General features: G+C 30.5%; 1 protein-coding gene across 2 annotated transcripts in view; it reads right to left on the reverse strand.

Moving 5' to 3' along the window:
* Positions 1-4,666: 4,666 nt before the first annotated feature.
* LOC134706462 (calcitonin gene-related peptide type 1 receptor-like) overlaps positions 4,667-12,486 on the reverse strand; it is a 37,879-nt gene continuing 30,059 nt past the window's right edge. For both annotated transcript variants that reach the window (XM_063565425.1, XM_063565424.1), the window contains exons 8-14: positions 12,208-12,358; positions 11,960-12,020; positions 11,173-11,239; positions 8,714-8,796; positions 7,194-7,329; positions 6,284-6,325; positions 4,667-5,057 (exon numbers count right to left, since the gene is read on the reverse strand). In XM_063565425.1, the coding sequence (XP_063421495.1) occupies positions 4,776-5,057; positions 6,284-6,325; positions 7,194-7,329; positions 8,714-8,796; positions 11,173-11,239; positions 11,960-12,020; positions 12,208-12,358 (822 nt within the window). In that variant the 3' untranslated portion in view covers positions 4,667-4,775. The remainder of the gene's footprint in view (positions 5,058-6,283; positions 6,326-7,193; positions 7,330-8,713; positions 8,797-11,172; positions 11,240-11,959; positions 12,021-12,207; positions 12,359-12,486) is intronic.

Here is a 12,486-nt window from a genome sequence, read left to right on the forward strand (position 1 = left end):
GAATTTATCTTTAAAAGCGGTATTTTTGTATTTAAGTGCACCTAGATATTGAAACATTTTTTTTTGACAAACCGATAGGTTATTACCAATCATAGATATACTGTAGTTTTCCATTGTTAAAGAATGAGATGACTAGGTCATACATTTCTGCAATTCGGAATAATCTTAAGCAAATTGTTTTCTGCTTTAGAAAAGAGATTAATGGTACAAAAATGGGAGAAAAATAGAAACCACAATGATCTGTTAAGCAGATGACCAGACAAACAGCACTTCGCTGTTCTAGAAGGGTCAGCATTTGATTCCATATGAGTATCATTGTCATCAATAAAGGAGATAAACCGACAAACAACACTGCGCTGTTTTAGAAGGGTCAGCATTTTAACCCATATAAGTATCATTGTCATCAATAAAATGTAAAACAATTTAAACGAGAAAACTAACGTCCTAATTTATGTAAAAATTGAACAAAAACAACAAATATGCAACACATAAACAAACAACAACCACTGAATTACTGTCTCCTGACTTGGGACAGACACATGCATACAGAATGTGGCGGGTTTAAACATATCTTTTTAAGTTACATTGTATATCTTTTTGTATGCGATCGATAAATTTAATTTTTCTAATAATAATGTTGAGAAGTTTGAAATGAAAACAACGTTTTATGTGATAAATTCAAGAATGGATATCATACACAATCATTGAATATAAAACTTCACTTCTACTTTAGAAATAACACACAAGAAATATATGAAAGACAAATCCTCGATTGTTTGATTATGGACTTACCGAATTGATTTTCCTCTAAGTTCAGTATTTTTGTGATTTTACTTTTTGTTAATGCACACAGACTTGCGCACGTATCATCAACCGACACAGATTTCTAGAGTGTTTTGATCGATTGTATCGTTTTTTAGCTGTATGCCTTAAAATGGTAGGAATTTAAGAATCAGGCACTTTAAATAATACTTATTTTCCAAGGCATTTTAAAAATGACTGAGATTATTTAATCGAATGAAAAAAAAACACAACCACAATTGAAATCTTTTAACAAAAGAGCAGTTTTGTTTATTATAATTACTAATTGTTAAAGCTTGCCCAAATTAAGAGTTATTCCAAATTCACACAAGCACATAACTCGACAAATATTAGTTATGTCTGAAAATGTTTGGATGCTAGAACTGTTACACAATATTTGTCCTATATTCTTCGAATATATTCATTGGTGTAAAATCTGTTTTAGGCAATTTGACCACATTTGGAGAAACCTGGATCATGATTAATTTATATGCTCCCAGAATTGAATTGTATGAATTTTAATTATGTATGCATTATAATAAAAATTACCTGTTGATTTTTACACAATCACATTTTTTTCTATAAATAAAAAGAACTGAACGCTACTAACTTTTTCCATCGTATATTTCAAAACAAAAACTAGTTAAACATTGGACATTTCAGACTGCATATAACACATCATACTATGATATGCATTGAAAAAATTAGGAACATGTTTTACTGAAAGATTGATTTTCCCCCTTTTCTGAACTATTTTGACAGCCTGACGGTCTACAATTAGCTGGTTGTGATAAGTCTTTAACTTAATCCAAAATAACTTGATTGATGGTTTTAATATTTTTCTTCTATAAAGGCAAATTATACCATGTATACAGAAGTACAATTGAACTTTTACAATTACCGTAAAGAATATTACTATGCCTTTAATTATCAGATTTTTATAAGAATTCACAACAAGACATATACTGACAAATCTAGACAAATTAGTGAAAAAAACTACATGGAAAAAAGACGATGTGGTATAATTGCCAATGATACAACTCTCCACAAGAGACCAAATGATACAGATATTAACAACTATAGGTCACCGTAAGGTCTTCAACAAAGAGCAAAGCTATCACCCATTCATGCTAAATTCACATGCTAAGTGAAATCAAATCTTAAAAAGAATTATGATGTGTCGTATATTTATGTAGATGTATGGTTTGAGGTGGAACTTACACTATATGGAGATAACTCTGTTCAATCAGTTAAACGTTTTTTTTTAAATACTTGTGTTGTTAAGGGAACATTGAGCTTCTCAATGATCAAAATTAGTGTTTATCAAACTGCTACATAACCATGATTGTAATTTTTCTGATAAAATGGTTGGTTCGAATGTTTTGAATTTCTTATATTTTTCTCAAAGGGTCAAAGTAAATAATTTCATGAAAATTGAACGAACCAAATTAAATATTAAAGGTATTGGGTACCACCTATAATGTATTTAAACAAAGTTGAGTAGTCAACCGAGAACCAGCTTATCTTTGAATTAAACTCAAAATTGTTTATAAAACTTATAAAAAAAACATCTTTAATGATGTCGTCAATGTTTTGTCTATTAAATGACGTTGTTTTTTTCTATATAATGTTTTGTTCATATAATATAGAGTTATTGCAAAAATGTAGCATATCCCTTTTTTTATTTTCTTAGGATTTTTGTCATGGTCACCAATGTACAATATACACATCAACTGTTGCATTACTTTATGATTCTTACGTTACACCAAAACCTACGTACAACTCTTTTCTTACCTCGGGCTTTGCTCGTTTCATTTTATTTCCTTTCCACAGATGTTGCAAAATACAGCCATAACATATTGTTATAGCTGTCATTGGAATAAAAAACGTTGTCATGACAACTGCTAATGTAGTAGTCTTAATCCATTCTGGCCCGGGCCACTTGGGGACACAGTCTAAAATGCCCTCATTTCCTGGACGCTCGACTACTGTTGGAAACAGGAAAAATGGTAGTGATATGCTGATTGACACTAAAAATTTAAGCAAAAGGAAACTATTGTTATAAGAAGAACTGCGATAATGTACACAAAGATATGTACTCTTTTCAATTTTCTTGACCAAAGTATCCTTGCAACGGAAAGTCACCAATTTTAAAAATAGCAAAATCATAAACTCAAACACATCAAACGTATACATAACAGTTGTCATATATCTGACTTGGTACATACATTTTTACATGTAGAAAATGGTGGATTAAAGTTGGGTTTATTTCTAGCTAAACCTTTCACTTGTATGACAGTAAATTAGAATCAATGAATAAATGTATATTTTTTAAATTATTAATTTTTTGTTATGTCCAACCTTCCTGATTCCATTAAATAGGTCGTTATAATTGTTTATCTATTCAAAGAATGTATCTCATCTGCAATCATATCACATATTTTTTTCGAGTAGAACTTTATATTGCACGAGCTTAAGAGTGCAATATATGTTCTATGAGGGACAATATTCCCAAATATTCATGCAATTACCCTTTAATTGTATAGCAATATAATACTTGAAAGTAAAAATTGGTTTAAACTAAGAGTTTGTCGTTGATGACGTCATGAAATTTCCAATTTTTGTGCAAAGGCTTCTATAATTACCATCACATGCACAACTGACAGGTCGTACTAAGGAGATGGCCGCCATATTAACTTTTAAATCCATAAATGTTCTATAAATCCAACAGAAATCAAAATAAAATAGCACCTACCTCCAAAAGTTCATTTAAATGAGGTATTATCCGAATTTGAAGCGTATACGTAATGAAATAATCTTTCCCTTTATTTTTCTAATTTGTATGACGTCGTGGTTGTCATGACGTAAATTCGCCAAATAGTTCATGAAATTTCGCGGAATTTTATCTTAATCTTATTTTTATATATTTTTCGATGCATTAGTGCATTTATTTTATTTATTTTTTGTTATAAATGCATTTGAGTAGAGACAACTGTTATACATTTGTTTTTTAATCTCAATTTGCTGAATCCCAGTATCCTCCAAGAATGTGTATCGCGCATGAAAAGATTTCGAAAGTAGTTTCGGAAACATGGTTTATCGAAGTGTAAACCAAGAGAAAATGTCGAATAGACCAATACAATTCAAGTATTCATAGATATGCAAATCATATAAGAATTATATTGCTATACAATAATAATCATTATAGTATGTGAAGCCAACTTCGAACACGTTATGTTGGTTTTTTTTTTTTTTACAAATTTTGTATGTTGATTCAGACAACAATGTGAGATTACAATAATGTAGCATGAAAACACCTTCCTTCCCAACTCAAGTTAGTAACTGCTACTATACGTAACTGTCTTAAAACTATTTACCACAGTCTTACTCCATTATACCCGTACGCATATTTCTTTTCACAGTAGATACAAAAATGAAAGTCTCATTATAAGTCTTGTTCGTGTTATTATTGTAATCCTGGATTCAAATAGACCATTTTCATATTACCGACTATTTACACCAGAGTTTACAATTTTGCGACTGGTTACCTACTCTGTTGTAGGACTTTCTAGTACTCGGTCATGTATGAGCAACATAAAAAAGTAAAATCAAGCATAATCGGTACATTTTTGGGGGAAATTTTTCTGTTTTCTGTATTATTTACGTTTCCAAATAATCTGAAAATAAAAACTTTTCCTTGAAATTGATCTATTATATGTATGAATTTTACTTCTTTTAATTGTTTTAAATTGACCTAGTACAATATGAACAGAAAGCGTTACCTGTCGAATTATAAAGTCCGCTATCGGTAATATGCACATAGTCTAAATAAATTTTAAAAATTAGATTATGTCATTAAAAATATTTAATAAAACATTTATTGTGTGTACAAATTCCTTATTATGTTAAATACTCTTGACAAACAACAATCATAAAAGGCACTAAATTTACAGTAAAAAAAGACATGAATCATTCTAAGTATCATTGTTACTAAGAAGGACTCTGTTACATGAATTGTCTAAACTGTCATCCTTGAAATTTTCAGAAGGAATTTGTTCATTGGCTTCCCGACTTAAATGATCTACACCATTTTCCTCCACTTTATCACATAATGATCTATGAACACATTGAAAGTCACCCTCTGCCCTCGAAGTCAGAGTCATATTAACTGACGTAGAGTTAAATTTACTTCTCGAATGTGAAATACCACGATCCCTTATTCGTCGGCGCCAAGTCCGGCGTAGGTGTGAAAATACCTGCAATCAAGATATCAAGAATAGAAAAATGTTTGAAAACAAGATAACATACTTCTATGAATGTATCCTTATGATATAAATACGAAACCAGTTTTTGTTAAATGGTACTTTCGAAACGACAAAAATGCTATAATGTTTGAGAAAAGAAACAAGAAATGTTTTCTTCTGAAAAGAAATACAAATGAATATTCTCGGTATACACTATAGCATGATATGTATTTTTGATAATAAAAACATATTTTTTTCAACTACAATATGCTTGATTCATAACGTTTGACGTCTGCTGCTATTACAAGAATGTTCAAATTAACATCCATATGAATTCAGTGTGAAAGTAAAAGCAAATATTAATTGGAAGACATTGAAAACAAAGCAATTTTATGAGTTAGTCATTCTTATAAATCTGCATGGTAACATACCTCTATTAACGATGTATGTAATAGTTTTGAATAAATTTTTGTTATTAATAGGAAACAACAATGAGAAAATAACAGTTTATTGATCATTTTTATATTTGGTCAATACATAATAAGAATCATGCATACTGGCTTTTCAATGCAATAAATTCTCAAATAACAAAAAGTTGTCACAATATGACAAAAGAAACCATTAACGATGTTTCATGTAGGTTTACGACATGGCTAATCAAGTCTTTCAATATCTCGGACAACATAGCAAGTTGCTGTTTAAATCAAAAGAAATAATTGCAGAGCAAAGGATAGATAGACCATTAACAATGCATTTATTTCAATGTTCGTCTTTAAATTTGTGATCGTTTAGGTTTTTTAGTTTTTTTGTTACACTTTAGTGTTACAATTGTTTTGTTGTTTTCCTCAGTTTTAATTTGTAACCAGGGTTTGTTTTCTCTCAATCGATTTATAACTTTCGAACAGTGGTATACTACTGTTGCCTTTATTTACATTTTATGAATCATTTGATTTGTCTTCAAGGTTTTACAGAATAAATAATACTTAAACTGATTGATATGAAAGGAAAAAGAGAGTATATCAAGGAAGAAATAAAGACAGTAACCTGTCCATTTTTGCTGTAGTCGCGTGGTGCAGAACACTGTTACGTATACTTATGATCAGCTGTTGCTTTATTCTATTTGTCTGTATATCATATTTTTTCACACATTATATTAAAAGAACACCGTATTTTTTTTTGTTTCAACGTGTTATCTTGTTATTATTGTTTTATTTAAAAAAAATATATTGTTTACTTACTTCATTGTTTAGGAAACAGAAAATCAATGCAACAAGAAATCCCTTTAAAAAGAAAAGATTCTCCATAATAATATAAAATGTACATTTTTGTCACAAAGTGTCATACATGTTTAGTTTTAACTCCAGCGGACGTCGTCCCAGTAGTACTATTAGCTGATATGTTTTGTTGTACGCGAAAATCAACAGACATTGTAAGTTGAATTATGCAAGGGCTTGACAAAATATAAACATTTAATAGTAAATCAATATTCAAACGTTCAAGAATTACGCCAAATATTTATGGGAAATTTGGATATAACTATTCATGAAGACTAAAACAACACATATAATAAGAATTACAGGTCTCTGTGCGGTAATGTATAGTATTTGTTAATTTGGTAATAAACTGTGATTAATATCGAATGTTCTAAAAATATATTAATACTTCTTGATAAAATAACCTTCTTTCAAAAGTGCTTAACATGTTTATATTTGGACATTTCATATGAGTATTAGATCAACTTGAATTTTTCAAACTAAAAAATTATAATTTGAGTCTTTAAAGGCTATGACAATACCGTATGAAGTACAGCAGATGCTTATAGAAGTTCGTTTTTGTTCTCACCCAAATGATGATTTTTTTATCGTACATGCTTTAACAAAAGAACGAATATCTATACATAACATTAGGGACGTCATAAAAAAATCAATGAAGGATAAAAAACTTAATCAAATAGTTTAGTGGTGGGGTCAAAATTGCTGCAAGTTTTGTTTAAATGACCTCGATTTTATATATATCCTTATTGGTCAATAAATTTTTCCCAAATTAAGTTAAGGGGGTAGGGGGGGGGTCAGTGAAAAAACTATATGAAATAGTTTTTTTTATCCTACATTGAACTTTTGATGTCGTCCCTAATATAAATCTTCTTACCTGTAGATTGTTAATGACGATAGAAAATCGTTCGTACTGTAAACCACCTGGTTCAGTGATTGGCACTCTATATATAGTCACGACCAACTGTATACCAAACAAAGGTATTAACACAAACATTGCCTTTAAAGCTTTTCTGAAAATAAAGTAAGAATCGTACTCTATATAAAGTAACGACCAATTGTATACCTAACAATGGTATTACCACAAAAATTGCCTTTAAAACTTTTCTAAAAGCAAAAATAGAATTTACTACACATAAAGTCAAGACCATCTGTATTCCAAACTAAGGTTTTGATAAAAAAAAAAAACATCGCCTCTAACGATTTCATGTAAGTACAGTAAGAATTAGACTATATATATAAAAGTCATGATCAACTGTATTCGAAACAAAGATATTAATTAACTCAATCATCGCATTTAAAGCTTTTCTAAAAATAAAAGAAGAATGTACTCTTTATAAAGTCACAACAAATTATGACCAAACAAAGTTATTAACCAAACATCGCATTTAAAGATTGTATAAAAAAAACGAATTTTCATTTTATAATGTAATGACCAGCAGTATTCAAAAGAAATATTTTAACACTAACATATCGTTTAAAGCTTTCCTAAAAGTATAAGTCAGATAAATAACGAAGTATGCTTGAAAATTATTTCGTAATAAAGAGGATTACTAAATGAGAAACTATAATAAGATTAACGGTACCAATTTTCTCGCACCAGATGCGCATTTCGACAATACAGTCTCTTCAGTGATGCTCGTGGTCAAAATATTTGAAATCCAAAGCTTAAAGAAAAGATGAAGAGCTATAATCCAAAAGGTCCAAAAGTATAGCCAAATCCGTGAAAGGAATCAGAGCTTTGCATGATGTGTACCTGTATGTTTGCGCATTGTTTTATCTTAATTATTCTACAGATTATATTTAGAAAAGAGAGATTAAAATTCAGGGGGTATGACAAGTTTTCCAATGAGACAACTATCCATTAGAGTTCCAATGAAGTGGATGCAAGCATGTTTAGATTGTCGTAAGGCACCCACACATCGTATACTGCAAGTAACCAATTAACATATTCAATCTTCAGCAACCTTTACACAATATCTGTTTCGATACCAATATTTACAGTAAATATTTCAAAATATAGAAAAGTTAAACCAACCAATGAGCTGGGAACATATACTAGATTAATGAATTATTAATTCGTTAATGAGTCATATATAAATATACTGAAAGTCTAGATTTGGAGCTTTGACATCACACAAATAACGAAAATAGTTTTGAAACATCATAACTTTCAATGATATTCAGTTTGACTGAACTATTCTAAATTTATAAATTATATAGGCACGTGTTTAATGGCTCATAAATAATGTTTGTTTTAATTATTCCTCTTAATAGCATAAGGATGATAACTTCAAAAATATGTATAATCGATGAAAAGTTTTAGATTAATTACTGTATAGTGTTTAAGTACATTCTCATTTGCACAGCAGTTTATACTCATAAATAGCTACCCACCTGAAATTACTGGGTTCATTGGGGTGGGACTGCATCTGTGTGAGCAGTATCCGAAGAATGTTACAAAGAAATATTAGATTCACCTGTTCGAAATATAAGAACATTATGATTATTAAAAGATACTCTTCAAAAATCGATCAATAAACATTCATGTTAACGAAGAATCTTTTAACTTTCTCTGTACTTTGTATTTAAATAAGTTAAAATTAAATTAAATGAAACCGTGATGACAATTATAGTAACATGTATATATTTAGGGGCCAGCTGAAGGACACCTCCAGGTGCGGGAATTTCTCGTTACATTGAAGACCTGTTGGTGACCTTCCACTGTTGTTTTTTCTATGGTCGGGTTGTTGTCTCTTTGATACATTTCCCATTTCCATTCTCAATTTTATATATGTAATTTTTAAAGTAATTTTTCATTGTGAATGTTGTCTTACTATGTTGAGTTTTACATGTGACGTCACATTTTTTTTAATTACGTTGACCCCTGGACTGATTCGGGTGTGTCTATTCTGTGTTAAACTTAGCATTATGTATTCGGGTTTAGTTTTTTGTAATTAGTTAATACTTCAGTTTCATTATGTATATCTCTTTCATATTCATTTGTTAAAATTTACTGTTTGCAATAGCATGATTTTTTCTATACAATAAGGATGTTCTTATCCCGGGCATAAAAACAATGCCGTATTTGGCAAAACCTTTTCAACTTTTGATCTTCAGTGCTGTACAACTTTGTACCTTTTTCACTTTCGATCTTTTATATCTGGGCGTTATGTATTCGGGTTTAGTTTTCTGTAATTAGTTAATACTTCAGTTTCTTTATGTATATCTCTTTCATATTCATTTGATTAAATTGACTGTTTGCAATAGCATGAATTGTTCTATATAATAAGAATGTTCTTATCCCGGGCATAAAAACAATGCCGTATTTGGCGAAACCGTTTCAACCTTTGATCTTCAGTGCTGTACAACTTTGTACTTTTTTTCACTTTCGATCTTTTATATCTGGGCGTCACTGGTGAGTCTTGTGTGGACAAGGCGCGTTTTGGGCGTATTGAACTTTAAACCTGATGCTTTTTGTTATCTATTAATCATGTTTTTCTTTGTCTAATATGTTCTCCTATTTATTTGTATTGTAGTCCTGTAATATTATGTTTTCATTTCAATGTTATATTTAATTTTGCCATTAAAGTGCGAGGTTTCGCATGCCACAAAACCAGGTTCAACCCACCACTTTTATTCCCCTTTAAAAGTGTCCTGTACCAAGTCAGGAAGATGGCCATTGTTATATTATTGTTCGTTTCTGTGTGTGTTGCATTTTAACGTTGAGTCGTTTGTGTTTTCTCTTATTTTTAAGATATTGAGATAAGACGTGGCACGGTGCTTGTCTATCCCAAATTCATGTATTTGGTTTTCATGTTATATTTGTTATTATCGTGGTGTTTTGTCTGATGCTTGGTCCGTTTCTGAGTGTGTTTCGTTTCGGTGTTGTGTCGTTGTTCTCCTCTTATATTTAATGCGTTTTTAGTTTGTTACCCTGATTTTGTTTTTTGTCCATGGATTTAGGAGTTTTGAACAGCAGTATACTACTGTTGCCTTTATTTACAAAGTTCTCATGTAAAAGGCACTGATATGCCATAATGAGCTGGTCGACCATTGTGGAGTATCTGTGTCATAATTGACCACGAATTTTCTCAGATTGCCGTCACACAATTTACGTTCCCTTCTCTTCTCATCAATTTGATCGTCATCTAAATTTCATTTAAGCTCAGTAGCGTAACGGGTGCACTAGTGGAGAAAGAACTGCACACCTTTCTATGTTGCTCAATCTACAGTTTTCTTTGTAGTGTTTTGTGCTCGTGTTTGTCTTTTCGTCTCCGTTCATATTGTTTTATCAGAGGTATGCCATTTGTCCGTCCTTTTCGATCTCTTGTCACTTAGTTACACTTTTTTCGATTTTCAAATTCTATGCTTGCAAAATTAGATCGGGCTGATATCAAGTATGACATTTTGACTTTACGAAAGCCATTAGCTGGACCGACATAATGACATACTTGTGTTTGCATGATAGTTATCAAAGGTACCCGGATTATATTTTAATACGCTCAGATCAAAATAGTTATAAAGCCAAAAAAATACAAAGTTGAAGAGCACTGCAGACCCAAAATTTCAAAAAGTTGTGCCAAATACGGCTACGGTTAACTATTCCTGGGATAAAAAAAAAGTAATAAATATGATCCGCTGATGTACTTATTTCGTCTGCATGACGTGTGTTTTTGACGTTTTAAACATTTATGTGGTATGTCACTTGTTCATGAATATAGGATAACGTCTTTAATCCGGATGAAAACTGTAGTGTTTGATACACTCACAGGCACAATTTACCAATGGGGCCTAACCATATATTTATTATAGAACTTCAAAATTGTATAGCAAAAATTAAAATCGATACTTACAACTAAAAATATAAGATTTGGTACATCAAATATCCATTCAAAATGTCCGTAGCTAGTTGACCAACAACTGAAATAAAACACAAACAAACCAATTTAAATGTTTAAGTTGTTTTTTGCATTACAAAAACTACATACATTTCAACATCAGCACAAAATAATGCTGACATATCTTTTTACAAGTTAGAACGAAGACCAACTGTACTTTTTAGCAATTAAACAAAGTTTTGCTTCAAAAAATTAAACAAAGCTTCTGGTCACTATTGCAACATTTAGCAGTTTCGAACATCAATTGCCAATACCTCGATACTTTGAATAAATGACAATGATCAGGCATTGAGATATTTTGATACAATGACGGGAGAATGTTTCATTTTTGATACATTCCAGAAAAAAAAAACTATAGTTGATGCTTTTCAAAACGTAAACGTATTTATAAGTAACGTTTATGACTTTGTTTAGTTTTCTAACTTTTTTATCAGACCGTCACTGATGAGTCTTATGTAGACGAAACGTGCGTCTGGTGAATCAAATTATAAGCCTGGTACCTTTGATAACTATTCTAAGTCATTCAGTTTGCCTGTGTATCACGAAATAGTTAAGGTACAATAATATCAAAACAGTAAACGTATTGAATGCAATAGATGTATCATATATATGGCAAATCAAGCCACTATTTTTACAGAAAACCCAAAGACTTTATCACAGAATATTTAAATGTTCTTATGATTAGTAATGAAACACCGATATTGTACACAATCCCTAATTAACATTTATAGATTTTTTTTACCTTTCATTAGCAAGCACGGCACGTAAAATTGCGTAAATGAGTGTCGTTGTAAAAGGAACAGCTGAAATTGACAATATGTAAAAAGATTAACATTTAAAATAATCTAAACATTGATCATACTAGTAGCATACAAATGATATATTGTTACTATGCATTGCTTCCTACTTGTTTTTCAATAATATACAAATTACACGAATTAACATGTGCTCGATTATTTTGATACGATCTAAGAAATAAAATGTACTTACTCCAACCTGCTATATAAAAAGGTATAAGTGAACGAGGAGGAGAAAAAGCGTCGCTCATTAGTCGATGTAAAAACAACCCTTCACAAAACATCCAGGTAAAACTGGCACATTTAAAGTAGATTTTCACAAATGAAAGAATCTTACAGCCTGCCTGAAAAAAAAATCGATAGATCTTGTATTTTTCATTTTAAAAAAGTGAATTATCCATCAAAACAATTAAAAACAAATGAAAACAGAAACGGGTGTCTTTTGTGTTTATTCTTGACCTAATTCTTTATT

This window comes from Mytilus trossulus, chromosome 2 (genome assembly GCF_036588685.1).
Source record: "Mytilus trossulus isolate FHL-02 chromosome 2, PNRI_Mtr1.1.1.hap1, whole genome shotgun sequence".
Lineage (NCBI taxonomy): Eukaryota > Metazoa > Mollusca > Bivalvia > Mytilida > Mytilidae > Mytilus > Mytilus trossulus.